The sequence below is a fragment of the Pleurodeles waltl genome, chromosome 2_1 (assembly GCF_031143425.1).
Source record: "Pleurodeles waltl isolate 20211129_DDA chromosome 2_1, aPleWal1.hap1.20221129, whole genome shotgun sequence".
Lineage (NCBI taxonomy): Eukaryota > Metazoa > Chordata > Amphibia > Caudata > Salamandridae > Pleurodeles > Pleurodeles waltl.
Window position 1 is genome coordinate 681535677 of NC_090438.1, and position 23800 is coordinate 681559476.

Sequence of the window (23800 nt, forward strand, 5' to 3'; positions counted from 1 at the left end):
TATAGAGGACAGACCCCCAATTCCATCATGGAGACTGTCCCCCACTGCGTTGGAGGATCAGTCGTATAGAGAGGCCCTTCGTTGCCACTTGACAGAACATATCAAAATTAACAGTGGATCCGCCACATCCAGAGCCACAGAATGGGAAACGCTTAAGGTGGTAGCGAGAGGATTCTGCCTGGGTCAATCAGTGGGGGTGAAACGCACACTTGAAAGGGAATTGACCTCTTTAGAGAAGAAAATACACGAATGGGAAGTGAGACAAGATGTTGGAGCCCAAGAGAATGAGGAATATAAACGGGCCCGTAGAGAACATTCCCAGATCGAGGCACAACTTAGGTGCCACAACACACAAAAATACCTGGCATCAGTGCAGTCAGAGGAGGGTAGATCAGGAAGGCTCCTAGCTTGGCTGGTACGCCCAAGCGGAGGGGGAGAGCCCATCACAAGTGTACAAGACAAAAAGGGAATATGCAGGCGAAGTCCAGGCCCAATCAATGAAGCTTTTAAGGGATATTACATGCACTTGTATAGGAAACCCCACGACCTGGGGGTGGAGGCATTTCGAGACTCCCTACAGCGAATCGCTCTCCCAGCCTTGGACCGAGCGGGGAGGGATAGCTTGGGGGGACCTGTAACAGTGGAGGAGATAAGTGAGGCTATATTGCAGTTGGCTCCTGGAAAGACTCCCGGTACCGATGGCCTTCCGATGGACTTTTACAAAAAAATATAGGACATTGTTGGTGCCCCAGCTGGCTGAGGTATACGCAGAGGCATTACGCCGAGGAGAGCTACCGGGCACATTACGTGAGGCTTTGGTGATACCGCTACCTAAAACAAAAAACAGGGAAGCACCAGTGACCGAATTCCGCCCATTATCAATGCTGAATAGTGACTTTAAGATCCTCAGTAAGATCATGGCTAACAGGCTGGTCCCCCTAATTACCACACTGGTGCACACAGACCAGAATGGTTTCGTCCCTGGTCGCAGCACATCGTTGAACCTGAGGAGGGTCTTTGCCATCTTACACATGCCAGCAACAGAGAAACCTCCGACAGGGGTTTTATTAGCAGTGGACTTCGAAAAGGCCTTCGACTCGATCAGGTGGGACTACCTTAGGGCTGTGATGCTAAAGATGGGACTAGGTGAAAGCTAGGTGAAATGGGTGGACCTACTGTACTCCTACCCACTGGCTAGGGTGAAGACGGGCAGAACGATATCCGACACATATCCGGTGTATCGAGGAACCAGACAGGGATGTCCTCTATCACCGCTGCTATTTGCCCTGGCAATTGAACCTCTAGCGGCCCAACTGCGACAGGAAGGAGTCGGTAGAGTAATTAACTGGGGTCCAAGTGAGCATATTATTTCCCTATACGCGGACGATATTCTGGTGTATTTGAGAGACGGAACCAGTGGCCTCCCGTGGGTTTTAAAAATCCTGGAGAGCTACGGGGAACTGTCGGGACTTCATCTTAACCGCGGCAAAACATTTGTCTTCCCCATACTACCAAACGTCGAGCGCCCTGAAACATGTCCGAAAGATATGAACTGGGCCCCGCGGACTTTCAAATATCTAGGGATCCAAATATTTCATGAGCTGGCCGACCTTCGAGACGGCAACCTGGGTGGGGCGCTCCTATGCCTGCGTGCCTCAGTTGGGTTTTGGCGGTCGCTGAAACTAACAACAATGGCCAGAGTGGCATTGTCTAAGATGGTGATGCTGCCCCACCTCCTCTACTTCTTTGCTAACCTACCGTTATGGGTCCCCCCTGCATGGTTTGTGAACTGAACACCCTGCTTCAGGAATTAATATGAGATGAGGGCCGGAGACGCACAGCGTTGACTACTATGTGCAGACCGATGCAAGCGGGTGGACTAGGGGCTCCTGACTTTGAGGCATATTACTTGGCATCCCAACTGCAGTGGGTGGCTGGCTGGATGGTGGGCAAGGGGCAGCTGGACCTAATTAACTCCCACGGTTCGATGGACATAGATCGAATAATAGCACGTATGATAGAGAAGAAGCTGTCCCCCCTCGGAGACAACCTAATGACTAACACCGCGAAGATGTGCTGGAAAAGATGCGCGAGTAGGACTGGAGTTGGTCCACCCTACTCCCCGGCGCTACCGATTCCGGTATTGCTCGTGGAACCGAAGGGAACCGGATCTGGGGGCCGGGGATTGGGCCCATGGAAGGATGCGGGAGTATTGACGGTGGGGGAGCTTTTCAGGGAAGGTACACTACAGAGCTTCGGCGAATTGGTATGGAAGGGGGTCCCTCAGGGTCAATTTTTGATGTACAGGAGGCTAGTGCACACTCTGAAAGGCCACTGGGATACGATTAATGCAGAGCCCGGGACACACGGAGTGTTACACCTCCTGCTGACTTCGGGAGAAGAATCCCACTTAATTACGAAAATATATCGAGCCCAGATAGAAGCTGCATTGGATCCCCTGCACTCACTCAGGGAGAGGTGGGAGAAAACGATCGGACATATACTGTCTGAGGCAGACTGGAACAGAGCTCTGGCTTATCCCCGGAGGATTTCGCGTAATACCCGGCTACAATATATCCAATATAACTACCTTCATAGAACTTATCTTACCCCTCACCGACTGTTCCGAATATATGGGGGAGCCCCCAAGATATGCCCCAGATGTGGTGAGGGCGAGGCAGACTTTGACCACATGATGTGGAAATGCGCAGTGTTACAAATGGGCTGGAGGGCAGTGATAGAGAGCATGTCAAGACTATATGACACGTTCGCCCCCGATGTCTGTCTGTTGGGCCTAAAGACGGATGTCCAACTAGGGAAGATTAGGAGTCGCTTCCTGGATCTCGCCCTAGCCCTCTACAAAAGATTAATTATGAGGGGCTGGAAAGCTGCTAACCCCCCCTCACTTGCTGAATGGAAAAATGACGTCAAGAGGTGGGCCGGGGCGGAATTGCAGGTCTTAAAAACTGAAGAAGCAAAGGGTATCCGACAGACTCCTGTGGCCCCAGGGTGGGAAGAACTACTGATGGGCTGGGATAGCACAGGGGAAGAACCATTAACTCCCAATACAGCACCAACAGAAACGGAAACCTAAACAGATACTGTAAGGAGATAAGCGATAAACCCAGGAACACCGCCGGCGAGGGTGAGAAAAAATAACAATGAAATAGCTAGTGGAGAACACTGACAGCTCATAATAAACCACAAGGGGCAGAGCGGAGTGGAGTACACTCACTCACAAGGAGCAGTAGGAAAACGCATACAGCAGATGACTATCCCTCCAGATATAGCCCCCTCAGGGAGCGACCCTCACTACCTAACACTAAAATCACCCACAAAAAGCCATTAAGTGTGTACATAGTTAAGTTCAAGTTGAAGCTGTTATGTGAGCATATAAAACAAGTGGGTAACAAAGGGACAAGGAACTAGAAACTCAAGGAAACAACTCTAGAATACTAGAGCTAACAGACAACAGAAATCGGATATAGACCTAGATGTAAGTTAAAACACAACACAAGACATCTGTGAACGCATGCAAAGTAAAGTATCCTTTTAAATGTTGTGAATAACGTGAATTATATGTTCCCATAAATGTAACTGTGAAAAGTAAACAGCAAACTATTAATAAAAATATATTTTTAAAAAAAAGAGCCCTTTTAACATCCAGAGTACGTAGAGCCCTTTCTGCTACTAAATCTGGTTGTGGAAAGAAAACTGGTAATTCTATTGTATGACTAATATAGAATAGTGAAATTACCTTTGGAAGGAATTTTGGATGTGTTCTTAGCACAATTTTTTCTTTGTGAACTTGAAAGAAAGGTTCTTCCAAAGTTAAAGCTTGGAGCTCACTGACAAGTCTAAGCAGGGATGCTGAATTCCTATCGCCCGACGCCCGGGACATCTTGTTTGGGGTCAAGGGCAACAAGTTTTCATGTTTATTTTGTCCTTAGGACAAGTAGGCCCAACCCCCTGCAGCACAAACACTTTGGCTGCCAGTTTATAGAGAAGGGAACTGCCTGCAGTTGAGGTAAGGTGTGTCCATATGTTAATGCTGTTCAAACTTGTATTTATGGTTCATTAATTCAAAGCCTTCATTATTAGGGTGAGCGCTGTAAATGTTTTAAGGTCACACTGCACTACTGACAGTGGTTCTAGTAAAAAAAAAAAAAAAAGTGTACACATGTTTGAAAAGTTTAGCAATATAAGGCTAAGTATAATACTCCCAGAATGCTCTCTGATTAGATGCAAATGTTTGCAGAAGCTTGTAAGAAAGAGTGAGGATTCTTTGCTTTTAAAATAAAATGTTCAGGAAAAATGCAACTAGGGGAAAAAAGGTTTCGCTACTATGAAATTTTAGGTGCTATTTCTTTGAAGCGCCATTTAGTAAAATATGTTGATGCATGCTGGTATTTCCCAAAAATAGTCCTAATGGAAAAATCAGTGTAACCATTTTCAACAAGATTATGGGAAGCATGAAAATAAACAGGCACTGACAAAACCAACTAAGCCAACATTTTTTTGTGAGTCTTTTAGTTTCATCAATGCGTGTCTTATTTTGATATGCCTTTTATAACACTTTTATGTGGGAGCTGGCAGGCCCTCACCATTTTAACAAACACTGGCAAAAACAAAAAAGCATTTTTGATCTCTAAAAGCACACGTTGCCCCCAGTGGCATAACAAAAGCCCCCCCAGTCCGCTGCAGGGGGTCACTTCAGTACAGCACCTGCCCTGAGCGAGTCTGGAGAGGGGGCCCCTCCATGTTCTTTCCAAAGGAACCCCCTCCAGTTTCGTTATGTCACTGATTGCCACTGTAGTTCCTGACACTGAACAAAACTACTTTATGTGCCAATATGCTCCTTGTGGAAGAGCAGAATGAGATCGCTCACAGTAAAGCCAGCCAATAAAGGAAGAAATAGAAGTTTAATAAAAACAAAATGTCTGTTCACGCCAGACCTTATTAGGGACCCAATTCTTAAAGAAAGTCACAAAAGTGCACCCGTGGTATATTTCTTTGAATTAGTGGCTTTCATGAATTCACAAGAAGTATACCAGAAATCGTTCCCCTATAAAATATATGTGTACTGTATTTTAGCATGGGCAAATATGCATGTGTAGATTTGCTCATATGAAAATCTTTTGACCATTTCCTAGTTCACTTTCCCTCCAACCACTTTTTTCCCCCAACCCTGGAAGAAGTTCTCCTTCTGCCATTGTCAGGAGTAAATTTCCAACCTTTCTTATTATGGGAAAAGATTAGAGAAAAGCTGGTGAAAATACTTAAAACACGCAAGTTAGTAAGTTTGCAGACTCAAAGGCATTCCAGCCCTGGAACTAGTGCTTACTGCTTCCTCCAGCCCCAGTATGTAGATCTGCAGAAAGGTGGCAAAACAAGCAAATTGCTACAGCAGGGATCGAATTGCAAGTATTCAAGCCCCACTATGGTAGTAGCCCTGGCATAATCAGAGAGGCTATTATCAGAGCTCTTACAGAAGTTGTCACCGCACTACAATGCACCAAAGGGACACGTAGATATTTTTACAGGACAAGTAGATTTAAGAAGCAACCTGTCCCAAGGACAAGTAGATATTTTAATAAATTCCACACCCCTGCTAAGGGAGGTGATAGTTATTATTTTTAAAAAAAGCTACATTCCATGAAAGGAACTGTAGTGAACAGAACTGAAGTGGCTCAAACGGTGGAGCCTTGTGAGTTCAATATTAAGATTCCAAGAAGGAGCTGGGGGGGAACTGTTGGTGGAATTATTCTTTTTAGTCCTTGCATACATGCCTTGATAACTGGAATTCTAAACAAAGAAATATGCTGTCTCTATTGAAGATATGCAGCTATGACTGCTAAATGTAAACAAATAGATGTGTAAGCTAGATTTGCTTTTTGTAACTATAATAAATATTGTACAATGTCTTGTACTGTGGGTTCGAGAGGGTCAATGTATTTTGTTTGAAAACAGCAAACACACTCTTTCCATTTTGCGGCTTAACATTTTCTAGTTGTAGGTCTGTGTGCATGTTTAAGGACAGCCATACATCCCTGTGGTAATTGTAACTATTCAGATTCTATGACCTCAGGCGCCATATCAATAGGTTGGGATTTTAATGTCTTACTTGACCCTGTCTTGTGTCGGGAGGTCTGGTCTGTTGGGAAGCTTGTGATGTGGAACGGCTGAGAGTTCCAAACGTGTTGTGAACCATGGTTGATGTGTCCATGTTTGAAGAATGTTCCTGAAATGATGATTGAAAGCCCCTTCCAAATCCAGCACGACGAAAAGTACCCCTATGTGTGCTGGCTCGCAGAGCTCCCATAGCTTTGGCAGTTTGATTGTCTTTGTATAGAATTTTAAGTGTGATATGCACTTGTGGCCCAAATAATTGCTGTTTATCAAAGGGCATGTTTAAAACTGCCTGTTGTACCTCCGGTGTAAACCCTGAACATTTGGGATTTGGATGACTTGTGTCATGAGGTCTGGTCTGTTGGGAAGCTACTGATGTGGACCAACTGAGAGCTCCAAAAGTGTTGTGAACCATGGTTGACGTACCCATGTAGGGGCCACTACAATCATGTTGAGGGAAGATTGTTTTATCTTCCGTACCAGAAAGGGTAAGAGTGGGACAGAGGGAGGAAAAACGTAAGCAAATATCCCTGACCAACTCATCCATAGAGCACTTCTCTTGGATTGATGGTATGGGTACCTGGAGGCAAAGTTTTTGCATTTTTTGTTCTGATATTTTGCAAATAGGTCTATTTGAGGTGTTCATCACTTTTAGAAGTACTGTTGAAGGACTTGTGGGTGGAGTTCCCACTCGTGTGTTTGTTGCTGCATCCTGCTTAGCAGGTCTGCAGAGTGATTGTCTGTCCCTGGGAGAGATTGTGCCACTATGCGAATGTGGTGATGAATTGCCCATTTCCATATTGCTTGTGCAAGATGGGACAATTGATGAGATTGTGTTCCCCACACCCCCTGTTTTTGAAGATAGTACATGCCAGTCATGTTGTATGTATGTATCAACACTGTCTTGTGTTGCAACTGTTAAGGAATGCTTTCATTGCTAAGAATACTGCTTGCAGTTCCATGTAATTGATGTGAAGAGACCGTTGAGTACTGTCCCATATCCCCTGAACTGTAATGTTGAGGAGATGATCTCCCCAACCGGTGTTTGAGGCATCTGTTGTGAGAGTGATCTGAGGCACAGGGGCTAAAAAGGGCCGCCCCTTCATAAGGTTTGTGGTGTTCCACCAATGCAGACAGCAATATGTCTGGCAGTCCAACAACACTAGATCTTCCATTTGTTCTGCACGATTCTCTGGATGCTCGTGATGCCGTGTACCAAGTATTTTTCCACACAGATATAAAACAAAAAGGATCATTCCGTGGGCGCACTGGAGTGATGCATGCTGAATTGACTACATACGGAAGTTGTATACCACATGTTAAACGAGTGACTGAGAGGATGGACAATGTTTATCTGACTAAGAGGATGGTGCTACTTTTTCGTTAGTGGATTTGGTGTGGGAAAAAAATTATTTGATCTATTAAACAAGCCTTGAAAAAGTCTGTCAGTGGACGAAACATGTGTCGCCTGAAGCAGTGATACAAAGGGATTGTAGTGCACTTTGTTTTGTCTTTGCTTAAAGCCCAATTCTGTTGATCATTCGAAAAGTGTGTGTTTGGGATATTACATATGTCAAGTTTGTTTTTTGTTTTTGTATTTAGTATGTATATGTATTATGTCTCTGTATATGTGTAATTAATTTATTGTATATAACCAATTTTTTGTCTGTGCATGGTTATATTAAAGATTTTTTAATTGTGTACCAATACATCTGTTTGTATGTTCTATAGTTACAATAACGAACACCCTTTTCCTGCTATTAGTTATATTTCTTTTCATGACTGTATGATTTACTAAAAAAAAAAAAAAAGTTTTTTCTGTATAGATCAAATTTAATATGTGTTAACAGTGGTTGAGTTGTATTTGGTGTGCTCCGCTATTTTTGTAGTTTCCAATCTTCCATTTGACCCTGTGCCCGAGACCACTGACGAGAGAGACATTGTTGAAGAGGATGCATATGAAGTCTGGCATGAGGTACGATGGCAATACAAGATGCCATCATCCCTAACAGTTTCATAACAGTAGTTCTTACTGTGTATGTTTGTTTCTGTTTTAATGTAGCAATTAATGTTTGAAAAGCCTGAACTCGGGCAGAGTTGAGAAATGCTAGTCCTAATTGTGTGTTGAGGATAGCTCCTAGATAGGGTTGTATCTGTAGAGGTTGCAGATGAGATTCAATGTCCTTTATGGTGAGCTCCGGAGAGAGTAGGAGACGAATTGTAGTTTGAGTGTGGCTTTGACACTGTGAATGAATTGGCATTGATGAGCAAATCATCTAAATAAGGGAAAACATGAATTTGCTTTATTCTGAGATGTGCTGCAACTACTGCAAGATATTTTGTGAATACTCTGGGAGCGGCTGTGACCGAGAGTGGTAATTCTTTGAATTGGTAATGTTTTCCTGCAACTACAAATCTTAGGAATTTGTGGAGTGCAGGATAAATGGGAATGTGAAAGTAAACGTCCTTTAGGTCTAACACTGTCATGAAGTCGCCTTGTTGTAATAGGTGAATAACATCCTGAATAGTGATCATATGAAAGTGTTCTGATAGGATGCAGTGGTTTAAGGGTCTGAGATCTAATATTGGTCTGAGAGACTCGTCTTTTTTGGGTATTAGAAAATACAGGTAGTAAACTCCTGGTACTGTAATGGTATTGGTTCTATAGTCCTTTTAAAAGAAGCAACTGTACTTCCTCTTTGAGAAGAGTGATATGATCTTGTGAGGGGATATACTTGGTGGAATTGAAATGAGCTCCAGACAGTAACCATTTTGGATAATTTGAAGTACCCTTTGATCAGAGGTAATTTGAGACCATTAGGGGTAAAAAATAAAAAATAAAAAAAGTAGTAACCTTCCTCCTACATGAGCGGTGTGGGTTGGTATGTTTTATTTTAAGTCATTGTTTAGTGGCGGATGAGGAACCTCTAGCTGTAGATGTTTTTCCTCTTCCTTTGTTATTGTTGCCTCCTTGTAACCCTCTAAAATAACCTCTGGTGTATTGAGAGGTGGGCTTTGTTTGACTGGATGAATGTTCCTGAAATGATGATCAAAAGCCTCTTGCAAATCCGATGCGACGAAAAGTACCTCTATGTATGCTGGCTTGCAGAGCTTCCCACAGCTTCGGCAGTTTGATTGTCTTTGTTTAATTTTTCAAGTGTAATACCCACTATCCACTTGTGCCCAAATAATTGGTGTTGATCAAAGGGCATGTTTAAAACTGCCTTTTGTACCTCCAGTTTAAACCCTGAACATCTGAACCAGGCATGGCGTGCCTAATGATGACCCTGGTGTTAAGACTGTGTGCTGCTCTATCAGCAGCATCAAGTGCGCATCTAATAGAGTTGTTGGAAATTGTTTGTCCCTCATTTACAATTTCTACCCCCATTTTCGATGCTCCTTTGGTAGGGATTGTAAAAGCTCCTCCATGGCACCCTAGCGAGCTCTATCATACCGGGATAACAAAGCTTGTGCATTTGCAATTCGTCAAGTGACTGCCTGCTTGAGCTGCCACTCTTTTCCCTGTTGCATCTAGGTTTTGTACTTTCTTTATCAGGAGAAGATGTGTCTCCTGTTGATTGGCAGTTAGCCCTTTTGCATCCAGTGACTGACACTAGTTGGCAACAGTAGTCTCTGGAGGTATCTGTGTTTTTATAAATAAAGGATCAGTGGGTGCAGCCTTGTATTTTTTATCCACTCTGGGAGTGATAACCCTTGATCTATTAGGCTCTTTAAATATTTCATCTGCGGGTCTGAGCATGCCTGGAAGCACTGGAAGGAATTGACTTTCCTTATGTGTTGCGCCAACGGTGTCAAATAAACGAATCCTCTATTAAATCTGTGTACATATGTACATTGTGAAATGCTGCTGCCCTAGCTATAACCTGTTGATATAAGCTGGAATACTCAGGTGGTGAAGGCCTAGCTGGGTAAAGATCTGGATCATTTGGTTTAATAGGATCCGGATCATACTCATCCAATGGGTCCTGCTCATCTAATGAATCCCCTAAATTCTGAGCACCACCAGTTGGTGAACTAGGTGGTGTGAACCCTAAGGAAGGGGGAGATGTTAGTGGAGGAGTATGTTGTGGAGACGTTTGAGTAAGAAAAGGAGTATTTTCTTTGGTAGTCTTTTTTGGAGGCGGAGAGGAATCAAGACTCTCTTGGAAAGTTAATTTCCTCTTTAAAGGTGGCGGAGGTGATGCTACAATCCGCCCTGTTCCTTCTTGAATTTGACGTCCGTGCCACAGAGCGTCCATAACTCCTAGAATTGGTTCCACCTGTGATGGAGTGGTGGTTATAGATTGTCCAGAGTCACTGAAAGTCTTTTCTAATATTTTCAGTTCCGAAGTTTTTTGTGGATGGAAAATGTTTGGTGCCGCAATTGTACCTGGAAGTGTAGAAATGGAACCGAAAAATAAAGTATTGAAGAATACGCAATCAAAAACAATACCGACCATGACAGAAAGAATCCCGTTTTGGACTGTATGGCACAGAGAACTCGGAGCGAAAGGAACACATGTCTGAAACCGATGGCGAAGAGAAACAATCTAAGAAAGGACTCATTGCCCATGCGCAGTATTACCAAGAGGCGGAGTCACTCGTTCCTGTAACTCTAAAAGTTTATTTGAAGGAAAAAAAAAAAAAGTTGGACTACTTTGAACCCAACCCTATTTGGCGAGCTTATGCACAGCATGTGTATCTACAGCTACACATGCCATTGAATTATAAAATTTATGACTTTTTAGTCAAAAAAGAAGAGCTCAGTACTCCGGGATTCTAGCTGAAGGAGCCAGAAAAATGAACTCACCCGTCACCTATGGGCATGATATGACACAAGGGGTGCTATGAGGTTCTTGAAGGCACTGTGCCAGTTTTTTCTATGCTTACTCTTTGAATGCAGTCTACTGGTCAACAATGCCTCATATATATATATAAATTATTTTAAGTGCTCAGGGTATCCCACACCTGGGGACTATTCAGTGCTTATGACTATTGATAAAGATCCCCTGGAAGAGAACTACATTATAGGTAGATGAAAAGAAGTAGGGTGTCATCCTAACCAGTACTAACAAATTTACACAGCATGCACAAAGGCAAAGCATGCACACAATTCTATGACAGTTGGCATCTCACATCAAAGCTATTCCAAAAGCCTGCCAAAACTATATTGAGTACTTACCAGAAAAGGTGTGGAGGCGAGGTGTCTATGTCCCATATCTCATGGGCCTGCTCAGATTGGAGCAGGATTAGTAAACCTAACACCTCCAAAGGCCAATACTTTCCCTAAGGTTGCTTAAACTAGACTAGGAATAGTAGATGTAACTATTCCTAAGTCCAACACTGCCCCTGCTTTTGGGTGCACTGGAGAGAGTACAGTAAATGTAATGCATGCAAGGTCTGAAACTTTTCCCATTTTTTAAATTGGGGATGTATAATTATTTTTACAACTGCTGTTTAATTAATTGTTTTCATGTTTTCAATATTTCGTTTTCTGAAATGCTTATATTATTTTCTCTATAATTATTTTATAAATTCAATTGGTATATGTATTTTCAATGTGTTTTTAGTTTTTTTTTGTTACTGTTAACATTTTTGTATTTTCAACTGTTTAAATATTGTTTTTATATTTTTAAATGTACATTTGTATTTTAATTGTAGATCTAGTCTAAAGTATGAAACAAAACTATTTGTATATGTCCATTTTGGTATTTAAATTAGGCCAGACATTTTGTTCATTTTAATTTGTTGTTTAATTTAAATTAAATGTATTTAAAAAACGTAAATTGTTTTTATATTTTTAAAGACTATACAAACATTTATACGTATATGTTTTTAATAAAGGTTTAAATTAATATATGTCTACTAATTAATACACATTTTATCTAATATTTTACATATTAATTAATATTTATTAAAAATATTCTTACTTTTTATAGCAATATTCTCATCAACAATATTTTTGACAAAGTATTTTCGTAATTTACACTGTTAGTATGTAAACAAAATATGTTTTACACAAGATTCATGTCATTCAACAGTAATGTTCATGATATTTTACCATACAAACAGCTGCAGCACAAATGGATGATTTTTAGGGATACAAAACCTACCACACAGACAAGAGAGAAGAATTCTAGACAAATTTGACTGTTACCTACACTCAAGAGAACAAGGGCATTACAAAAGTAAAAGGGGGTTCTGAATGTGCTCTTGGTCAGGAGTTTATATGAGCCACACTGCAGCTTAGCACCTAAAAGCTTGAGACAGATAAGAGATGACAAACGGGACATGGTGAAGTAGAAAGAGAAGTGGGGATGGACAGGACAGGTGTGTGATGGAATGATCTGGCAAGGGAGAATAAGGTGGGATGTGGAAAACATAGTTTAGCTGTGTATTGTTACAATGGTAATGCCCATCTTCAATGTAAACTGTATGAAATTTGCAATCCAGTACAACCAAAAATTTGTGACGGTCACATGTTTGATTCGAGTAACCATGGGCAGATATTTTCTGTCACTGGGAATTTTAAAGTCATTAAAGATTTTGAAGGTAGTATTGAATGTAAAACAGCAGATCTGGTTCTGTTTTACTTTTGCTGGACTTAATGCTGAAATGTTGTTTCTGCTGCCTTTCAAAGTCAGTAAGAAGGATTTATATTTAAGGATTTTTTTTAGCATTTTTTGGTGATCTGGGATGGACTGTAGAATTCATGCCTGTTACTACATTTTGTGGTGACGTTTCAAGGTAGTTTGGATATCTTGTGTTTTGTGTCTAATTGTGAAAGAGAGATAAGCTAGGAGTCAGTGGTTGCTGCGCTACAAGGTAGGTCAGAAGAATGGGATGTTCAGATAAGATGGTAAGACATTAAGCGCTTCAGACATTTCATTGAACTGGTATGGGAGGCTCTCATTTATGCAAGCAAGCAACAATAAGATGAAACACTAAAGTGAGTTCCGGTTGCAGTTATAGTTACAGAATTTAAAACATACATGTTAGAAATGGGGTCTCTAGTTGGCAGTCTGTTTGCACCCTGTACAAGTAGGGACCCTCACTCTAGTCAGGATAAGGGAGATATCCGCTCAGATAACACCTGCTCACCCCCTTGGTAGCTTGGCACGAGCAGTCAGGCTTATCTCAGAAGCAATGTGTAAAGCATTTGCACATAACACACAGTAATAAGTGAAAACACTACAAAAGGACACCACACCAGTTTTAGAAAAATAGCCAATATTTATCTATACATAACAAGACCAAATACAACAAAAATCCAACATACAGTAAGAAAAGTATTACTTATGCAAGATTTATTCAAAACAACAGTTCCTTGAAGTCGATAGTTCCACCTGGGGCTATCACAGCGTCGTGATCAACAAAACCAACAGTTCAGGCCGGCCGCGGCGTTTTGGGCCAGCTCAGGTGTCGGGAAGACCCGCAAACAGTACCTTGGATTTGCAGGGCATCGTGATCCTCGCGGTGAGCTCCGGAGAGCGGCGTCACTGACATCACGGTGTCGGTTCCAGAGTCGGTGCAGGAGTCATCGGGCCCTTGAGGTCACACGTGTTGCAGATCTAACTCCACGCTGATGAACTCAGGTGCGCCGGCATGGATGCCGTCGGGGCTGCGGTGCAACGTGGGACGATGCGACGTGCGGTGTCCACAGGTCACGGTGCATGCAGCAGCTCGGTGACAGCGCCCATCGGCGTCGGTGAGACCAGGGCTGCGGTCTGAAGTGGAACGGTGAGACGTGCAGTGTCCACAGGTCACGGTGCAGGCAGCGTTGTCGTCGTTGCTGAAGCGCTGTTGTTGGTAGGCCTAAGCGAGGGGTGCGGACAGGAAAGTGATTTGTGGCCCTCACGAGCAGTGTCCACAGGCCACAATGCAGGCAGGATGCCTGGTGATGACACAGGAGTCCATGGTGCTGCCGTCGGTGGACCGGGGCTGTGGTGCGGGTTGGGACGGTGCATCGTGTACCTCACGAGCAGTGTCCACAGGCCACAGTGCAGGCAGCGGCACTGGTGTCGGCAGGAGCGGTGGCGTCGGAGATGCCCAGGCTGCGGTGTGAGCAGGCGATGCCTGAGTGCAGGGCCTGCAGGTCGTGGTGCAAGCAGCGGCTCGGTGAAGTCGTCCGATGACAGCGCCGGGGAGACCAAGGTTGCGGTGAGAAGCGGGGCAATGCACCTCCGTGTGGCGTCCACAGGTTACGGTGCAGGCCAGCGGCGTCGCAGTAGTTTATCCTCTTGAACAGCACAAAACACACAGTTCCCAGTGCTGCAGGTCGAGGAAACTGAAGTCTTTGGTGTCCCTGAGACTTCCAACAGGAGGCAAGCAATTCTCCAAACCCTTGGAGAATTTTCTCAAGCAGGACACACAGCAAGGTTCACCCTTTGCACTCTTTTCAGGCAGAAGCAGCAACTGCAGTCCAGCAAAGCAACACAGCAAAGGGACCGTACTCCTCCTTCAGCTCTTCAGCTCTTCTCCTGGGCAGAGGTTCCTCTTGATTCCAGAAAGATTCTACAAGTCTGGGGTTTTGGGTCTTCTTCTTATACCCAGTTCTGCCTTTGAGGTTGGCAAACTTCAAAGCAAAGTCTCAAGTGTTTGCAAGATCCTTCTTTGTCCAGGCCAGGCCCCAGACACACACCAGGGGGTCGGAGACTGCATTGTGTGAGGGCAGGCACAGTCCTTTCAGGTGTGAACGACCACTCCTCCCCTCCTCTCTAGCTCAGATGGCTTATCAGGATATGCAGGCTACACCCCTGCCCCCTTTTGTGTCACTGTCTAGAGGAGAGGTGTGAACAGCCCAACTGTCAAACTGATCACAGAATGGTATAAGGAAGAAAATGCCTACTTTCTAAAAGTGGTATTTTCAAACAGACAATTTAAAAACCAACTTCACTAAAAGATGCATTTTTAAATTGTGAGTTCAGAGACCCTAAGCTCCACATTTTTATCTACTCTCAAAGGGAATCCGCGCTTTAAGGATATTTAAAGGCAGCCCCCATGTTAACCTATGAGAGGGATAGGCACTGCACAGTGAAAACCGAACTTTACAGTATTTCACTGTTAGGACATATAAAACACACTTGTATATGTCCTACCTTAAACATACACTGCACCCTGCCCCTGGGGCTGCCTAGGGTCCAACTTAGGGGTGCCTTACATGTAGTAAAAGGGAAGGTTGAGGCCTGGCAAGTGGATACACTTGCCAAGTCGAATTGACAGTTTAAAACTGCACACACAGACATTGCAATGGCAGGTCTGGGTCATGTTTTCAGGGCTACTAATGTGGGTGGCACAACCAGTGCTGCAGGCCCACTAGTTGCATTTGATTCACAGGCCCTGGGCACCTCTAGGGCATGTTACTAGGGACTTATCAGTAAATCAAATATGGCAATTATGGATAAACCAATCTACAGTACAATTTATATGGGAAGCACTTGCACTTTAGCACTGATTAGCAGTGGTAAAGTGCACAGAGACAATAAACCAGCAAAAGCAGAGTCCAAAATCAGGAGGTCAGAAGGCAAAAAGCCAGGGGAGACACGCCAAAAAGCTGCCAGGTCTAACAATACACTATACAATTAGTTCAGGATTTGACATAGCCTGTAAGTGACCTGAGTTTTACAGGAGTAACTAGTACAGTAAGACAGGTATTTGTAAACACAATAGATAATTTGTGGATGTGTTCCAGTAATCTGAGAAAACATTCTGGCGGAGAACAAAAAGTGGATGGAACAGGCAAATGCTGCATCATATTCCTTTTCCTAAAAGTATTTGGTAGAAAACAAGCGCAGGGCAAAATAAACTAATAAGAACTTTAGGCGAAGAGACCACTACAATGAAAGGCCAGATCTGTACCTAAAGAAAACTTGCATAAACAAACCAAGCAGAATGAATAGGAGCAACTATGTTGAATATTGGGAGGCACATAGGGTGGTTTGAAGGAATGTATGTTTCCATGCTAAAGTTGAATCGTTTAAACAATGGAAATTAGAGGCCAATATCTCTCTCTTTCTCTTCTACACAGATACTGGAGTATTTATACATTTTGTCAGCATGTAGTGTAAATCCTTCTTAACCTTGGCCGAAGAATGTTAGCTGACTTGCTCGTCATCTTTTGGGAGAGTAATGTCACCAAAAGTGAAAAAAGCAAAAATCAAGAAAATGATGTAACTGTAGAATGCAGCCAAGCAGCAAATTAAAAAACTCTCAAGAAACTTCAGTTTCCCAACAGAAAAGTTGGCAGTGGTTTTCATATGTTCAAGCAAGCAAGCAAATTAATAAACATTTTGGCAATCCCTCCAAATCAGAATCCAAACCAAATTTCCTTAGCCTCACTTTTAATATGGAAGTGCTATGACAATTCTCACTCACATATCCACTCATAATTCTTTCAATAGCCATTATGTGAAATTAAGGCAGAAAAAGCTCACAGCACAAAACGATGCAGGGATTATTGACCACCTTGGTAACCAAGAACTGTGTAGTCACGAAGATGTTTGATTTGCTGCTAACTCTGCTGAACACAATGCAACATAAATACTCGCCTGTCTTTTAGCTTCTCGCAACTTTCTTTTGAGTGCAGTTAAAATTCTTTGCACTTCCCACAGCCTTTCTTCTTTCGATAAGTCTTTTATGCCCGCCTGAAGGTCACGATGTAAACAGTTCAAAAGAAACTCCTGAACAAAAAAAAAGACATAACCTTTATTCTTGAGGAACTTAAGTGTTTTATGCAATAGGCATGGGAATAGCAATCATACTCGGACTGATGACAAGAACTACTGACGTGAACTGAACTTTTAAACTAAAAATAGTTTAGACACAGACTTCTGTTTTGCTCACACACCTAGTACAGCTTCAAAAATGAAGAAAATAAGGAGACTAACCTGCCGCCGAATTTCCTCCTTTATGTTTTCTTGTGTTTCAGGCAGTGCTGGCATGGTGGCCATATTAGACCAACGAAGGGGTTTTATCGCTTGCTTAAGCTTCATCCCTCCAAATAGCTCTTGCACATGTGTAAAAAACACGTACAATACACGGTTACTAATCTAATAAGAAAAACAAAAACATGATGTTAACATGTTATAAACCTTTGTTTCCAATTAAACAATGCAAATTAAGGCAACCAGTGACACTCAGTCAATAATGGAGCACACAAACATTAAAAGGAAGCTTCATTTCAAGGAAAAAAACAAAATCAATTCCCCTTCTCTCCCAAGCCTTTCCAGAAAATAAACCCGTACCATAAAAGTTGATAACATTCATTTAATGCTAGCGAGTCTATGGAAGCGGGAGTTGTTTATGTGGGAGATTCCCTTTACATGTTTAGTTTCAACTACTGGTTGGGAGGCTTAAATTTTACCTCGTTATTGTATTCTCATGCATTATCATTCCTCTATTTCTATTCTAGAATTTATTTTCTACAGAATATACAATTTCCTAGCTTTGGTAACTGAAAGTTTCAATTCTATTAAAGACAAGGAGGCGAGGATTATTCTATACTTTCTTGGCTTTTTATTCACAGCAGCCATGTTAAAACGTTATGAAAAACTACAAATCCCATAAAACTTGAAAGCTGTACAACTCCCTTTATAATTCTTTATTCATGTTGTCTCCTCCTCTTTCTTCGTGTGACATTGTGCAGGACAGTACCCTCTATTCTTGTTTGTTCGAATCAGTCTCTTTGAATAATAAATGATGTTGAGAATATTTCCTAAATAGTCAGAGAATCTATTCGGACATTATGTATCAGGAAAAACAAACTTACATTGGATTACAAGAGCGTACAATCATAACTTACATCAAATACGCACACAGTACCACTTACACTGGGGGGAAGGGCGTAATCTGGGAATCAGCCAGTCCTCAACCTCGGGCGGGATAATCCTCGCCTTGGTGTCCTTAAGAGAATTTAAACTTTCTGTTATGAAAGCTAGGAAATTTTATATTCTATGTCAGGACCAGAGACAAGGATTAGGCTAGTTTAAAGTTTATTCACTACCAGAGCAGCCATGCTAGGAAGTGGCTTAAAGTAGAAACGCCTGAACATAGAGTCTGAAGACCAATCAGCTGCATTCATAATGTCCTCTAAGCATGCCCCCAGGGGGATTGCTTTAGAAGCCATCGCTCCCCTAGTTGAATGTGTCCCAAACATCTTTGTATCAATGCTCGCCTCTTGCATGGCCTATCTAACTCATCTAGCGATGGTAGGGGAGGACACACCTCGGTGTGGTTTTCGGAGGGCAATGGGGAGTTGTCGTTCCCCAGGAAGACGAAGATCTTCCATCATGGCTTTGTAAGCCTTAGTCCATCTTGCTATGTGCAGCTTCGTAGACTCTGAAAAAGCCGGTTATGAGACCACACAATAGTTGGTGTTCGTTCATCTCAAAATGTGGAACGTAATTATTTGGGGAGTGAACACTTGTCGAGTGATGTCTAACACCCTGACATCAGATACTCTTCTACAGAGAAAAAACATAGGAGAGAGGCCAATTTGGCAGACAATTGTTTTCAGGTAAAGTACTTGTTCTGTGGCCAGGAAATAAACAAATTGAGTACATTAACATCCCACAAGACTGAGAATATTTGTTCAGTAGGAAGAGATAAACATATCACAGAGTAGTTTCCGGACCAGAGAGTGGTGCTCTTTCACGGAATGGCCCTCAAATCGGGGGATGTCCCGCTGAGATTGCCGAACGAAAGTTGATCACTGTGCTGTAAGCCAAGCCTTCGGTCGACAATGCAGCTAAGGATTTCAGGATATTGACAAGTCCTGTCCCCAGAGGATCCAAGTGTCCATGATGACACCAACCGATCCATCTGAATCAAGCTGATCTATATCTCTTGACTGTGCTCCCTGCCCATGCCTTGAGAATAAGTATGCAGCCTGGTGTAAAAGCCCTGGGACATGCCATCGTCCCAAGTAATCCTCTGAGCCATAAGCTGCAGCAAACCCTTTAGAATCAGATGGTGGGGATTCCCCAAGCGATCATTGTGGAGAGTTGGGAACAATGGTAGACAGACCGGAAAATCCGAAGGTGGTTCTATAAGAACTGGAAACCAAATTTGAGATCTCCAAAAGAGGGTTATTACCACCACGTTCACTTGTCTCCTGACTTGGATGGCGAGTCGCATTATCATAAAGAAAGGTGGGAATACATATCCTGTCTCCACAGTCCATTTTTGCTGGAAGGCGTCTGTCTCGGTCACAGATGGAGCCAGTCTCCAACTGAAATAGTTGGCCACTTGGTGGTCCAACCGGGATGCAAACAGGTCCACTGAGAAAGGACCCCATTTGGATTCTATTGAACACTAACGAAACCAGTTTCCAAAGGCTAAGGTCCGGTAGGTACCTTGATTACCAATCCACCCCTTGGTTGACCAAGCCTGGAAGGTGTTCGGTCTGTCGTAACTGAGATCTGATGCTCCAGGCAGTATTTCCAAAAGTTCAGAGCCAGGTCCGATAGAGGTATGGATTTTACCCCGCTCCCCATCCCCACCACCCAAGATAGTTGATGTATCAAATCACTGCCACGTTGCCTATCTTGAAGAGGGCGCATCACTGAACTTTCTCTCTCGTCCAACACTTCACCGCTAAGGAGCTAGGCATTAGCTCTAGGCAGTTAATATGTAGCGCACTCTCTTGTTTAGATAATTTTCCTCTAGTGGAGAATTCTCTACATCGTGCCTCCCAACCAACGCACCTGGCATCAGATTCTATCACCAGGTCAGGTTGGGATCCAAAGATGGCACAGCCATTCTATGCCTCATTGTGGGCTAGCCCCCACTGGAGTTCCACTTTTACATCGTCTGACAGGGGTACACTAAGAGTACATTAGGCCCTTGCAGAAGTTTGATGTCTTGAGCCACTGGAGGGCCCTGAAATGAAGGGGACCGCGAAAGATGGCCTGAAGGGACAAGGAGAGGAGGTCTATTACCTTCACAATCTGTTGCAGGGATGTGCATGGTCTGGATAGTGTGCAAGTCAGTTCATGTCTGATCTTGGCTATCTTCCGGCATAGAAGCCTTCAGGTGGCTTGGACCGAATCAACTATAAAGCCCAGGAACACAATGGATTGTGTCGGAGATAAGACCGTTTTTTTCCCATTGATGAGAAACCCCAAGGATTGGAGGAGAGAGACCTTCAATTGAAGGTGAGCCTGCAAGGTCTATGGGCTTTGGTCCATAAACAGGATATCGTCCAGCTACACAATGAGGTCAATGTCTCTGGCACCAAGCACCAACGGGTCGAGGACAGCTCAAATGGGAGTGTGGTGAACTTGTAAGTTTCCTGACACCAGTGGAACTGCAGGAAGCGCCGGTGAGATGGTAAGATAGGGACCGTTAGGTATGCATCCTTGAGATCCAGTCGTGCCAGCTAGTCGTTGGGGAGAAGAAGATATTTCAGAAGAGGGATACTCTCCATTTTGAAGTGGCGTAAAACTAACTACTTGTTAAATAGCTTGAGATTTATGACGGGTCTCTTCTCGCCATTGTGTTTGTCCACCACAACGAAACTGCTGATAAACCCGTAAGGGTGAGAGTGTGTCCGGACTGTGGGGCCTCTGGGGGGGGAAGTCTTGGACCTCTGAATCGACCAGGGGGGTCTCCTTGGTGGAGAATTGCGGATGAGTGGGACTGGACGGTGGATCTGTATAATTCTATATGGAAGCCTCCGATGGTCTGCAGGACCAAAGAGTCGGTCGTCTGGGATTTCTAGTTGCGTGCAAAATCTGCCAACCTGTCCCCCAATCTTACGTGGGGAAAAAGGGATCACACTCACCCTGAGAGGTATCTTGGGGCGGCCCCCCTCTGGGTCCTCCTTTGGAGCCCTTGTGTCGAGGATATACGCAGGTGGGGTAGAATCCCCTGAACCTAGAGTGGATTCGGCCATTGCCTATAGGCTTGGTCCCGGAAAGAGGCCTGGTGCTGAAAACAACCAGCCAAGCGCCCCCTTCCACGGCTGGTCCAGGTGAAAACCCGGTGGTTAAATAAGTTCTTAATGGAAGATTGGGCCTTATCTAGTGATGTCAATGTGCCAACATACTTAATACTTTGATAAAGGGATCGCCAAAAAGGCCTTTCTGAGCAACTGGGCTAGCCGCCGAGATGACCAGATCCCCCAGCTTAGGGTTGGTCTTCAGGAGCGGGGATCTCCGCCTCTCTGTGCCGAGCCTGAAAGGACATCGGGCAAAAAAAGGATCACGAGGATTTTAAGTCCTCCGCCATATCTAGTATATAGGGCCGGCAAGGTCAAGGAGGTTACCCGGACAGAATATCCAAGAACGGTCTATGCCCTTCTTAGGGTCACAAATATACATGGCGAGAAATGTCAACATGAGGGAATCTTTTTCTGGAGGAAGGGCACCTTACTCACAAGAGATGGATGGGGGCACTCTGCCCTGAGGCGGTTGCAGACTTCCTGATCAAGAGATTTCCACAATCTCTGCAATGTGCATGGCCACTTTATCTGCAGGAACCTAATCAGATGACCGGGGATGCAGGAGGCCCTTTTGGTCAAGCAAATCAGAGTTTGAATCTAATGTGCTCTTGCCGTCAGCGGACAGCTTTGGATCTTAAGAGGGGCACCAGGATCTGACTGGCTCAATTTCTCTGTCTAAAATGGGAGTCATCTCCGTCCAGCGTGGGAGGCACGAGATGCAGCTGGGCTTTTCGGGCACAGGTTGGAGGGGAATACCCACTGGTTTATAGAATGTGCTAGGATTAAGATAAGCACGCTTGAGCCTGTCGAAGGCATCCAAATCGACCCCTGGGTCGTGGGCACACTTCTTTTTCAACATCTGAGGCATCTCCAGCTGGCATGTAGGCACATGGAGGGTGACCCTTTGGGTTCCTCTATCACATAGAGGGGTTGTAGACACCTCGCAGCGAGATTGGGGAGTGTGCCCTAAGGGTGCCCTAGCCTTTGAGACCGCCCTCTGTATGGAGGCATCAATGACCTCACAGAAATTATCAAATATCGGGAGGTAAGAGATTCCTCCTCCATGTATGAATTATGCATGTTTTGCATGGTAGGGGCACTTTACACTGTGTGACCCAGTTCAATTTAAATTACCCTGTGAAGGCACTGTCAAAATTTAACTTATGGACATCAACATCCTTGTATACACTGGGTCAATAAATAATTATATTGCTGGTGCCTGGATGCAGTATCCTGCTCACTCACTGGGGTAACCGGAATGTACTCACACTTCACGTTAGTTGTGCGCATTATTAAATTGATAGGGGCTCTGTCCTGGAAAACCGACCCCTGAACAGGGCGATAGCCACGTGTTTTGCATGGAAAATAGCAGAAAATACAGACCCTGATTCGGGCGTAATGCTCCAGGCACAATAGGCTTAGAAGGGAGGCGGGTGGCCGATTGTGCAGTTCGAATCCGTGCGTCTGTTGCAGAAAAGCCCAGTGTGCTTGCACTCAAGAAATAGCCTCAGAATAGGCACGTGGGCATTCCTAGTGGTCAGAAGATCATACTGCACAGCTACGATACATCTCTCACAGGCATCCGCCCTCGTATGGGCCTAAGACAGGATAGGAGTAAACAAGCGCTTCTGTGGTGAAGTTTTTAAGATACCTAAATAGTACTTATTAAATACAGTATTGACATTAACAGAAACAAATATAACAGAAACACAGCCCGTTGGCAGATGTCACTTAACTCTCAACTGCGAGGAGCAGCGAAGAAAGAGGAGGAGACAACATGATTAGAGGACAATAAAGGGAGATGTGCACTCTAATTGGATGAACGGTTATGAACTTTTTACCAAGTGTTCATGGGATTTGTAGTTTTTCTATAATGTTTTAACATGGCTGCTGTGAATACAGAGCAAAGAAAGTACAGCATAATCCTCACCTCCAGTCCTGAAATAGAATCATTTTGGTCATCTCTGAATTCGCCATTATGCAAAACGTGAGGCCCTTCTTACCCAACCTTACAGTATAGACAATAAAATGATAAAAATGCACAAAATGTAAATCTTAATTAACGTACCAGGTTTTTCTAATTTAGTTTATGTATTTGTTTGTTTTGTGACAATAAGGGAACACAAATATACACAGTTAACATTACAATCCATTAAGTATATCACATTATTTAAATCCCTAATCCTCCCACATATTAATAACTCTTAGAAACTGATAAAATCATATAAATATGAGCTCTAAAAAAATCACCTTACTAGATTATACAAGCAAATCAGTAAAACAAATCAGTAAAGGGTACACAATTTATATCATTAAGTACAATATACCCAATAAAGCTTCAAACAATACAATTAAAAGGGAATCATGTCCATATTACCAAACACAGATCCTTCAAGCCTATTACAAAGAATTACTTATGACTGACCCCTTTTTATTACAAACCCATATCTGAAGGGTCTAAAATCTTGCAAAAAAGGATATCAAAAATGCAATTCCAATCAACCACCTTTTGCCAATATAAATGAAGTCAATAGCAATAAAAAATATATAGAAGTACAACCAGTCACACATAAAAATATAAATACCCACCCATTATAATCTGTGTGTCTATTTAGAAATTGATATTGAACCACACGCAAAATAGTTAAAAGTACAATGCACGTAAATGGCAAGATGATATCCCAAACTACAAATTATTTTTTATATATAAATAATGACAATAGGAGCACA

At 43.3% G+C, this 23800-nt stretch overlaps 1 protein-coding gene across 1 annotated transcript in view; it reads right to left on the minus strand.

The window, feature by feature from the left end:
* RALBP1 (ralA binding protein 1) overlaps nucleotides 1-23800 on the minus strand; it is a 211957-nt gene that overhangs the window by 85123 nt on the left and 103034 nt on the right. The window contains exons 5-6 of the mRNA XM_069216586.1: nucleotides 17016-17177; nucleotides 16677-16808 (exon numbers count right to left, since the gene is read on the minus strand). Of these exons, the coding sequence (XP_069072687.1) occupies nucleotides 16677-16808; nucleotides 17016-17177 (294 nt within the window). The remainder of the gene's footprint in view (nucleotides 1-16676; nucleotides 16809-17015; nucleotides 17178-23800) is intronic.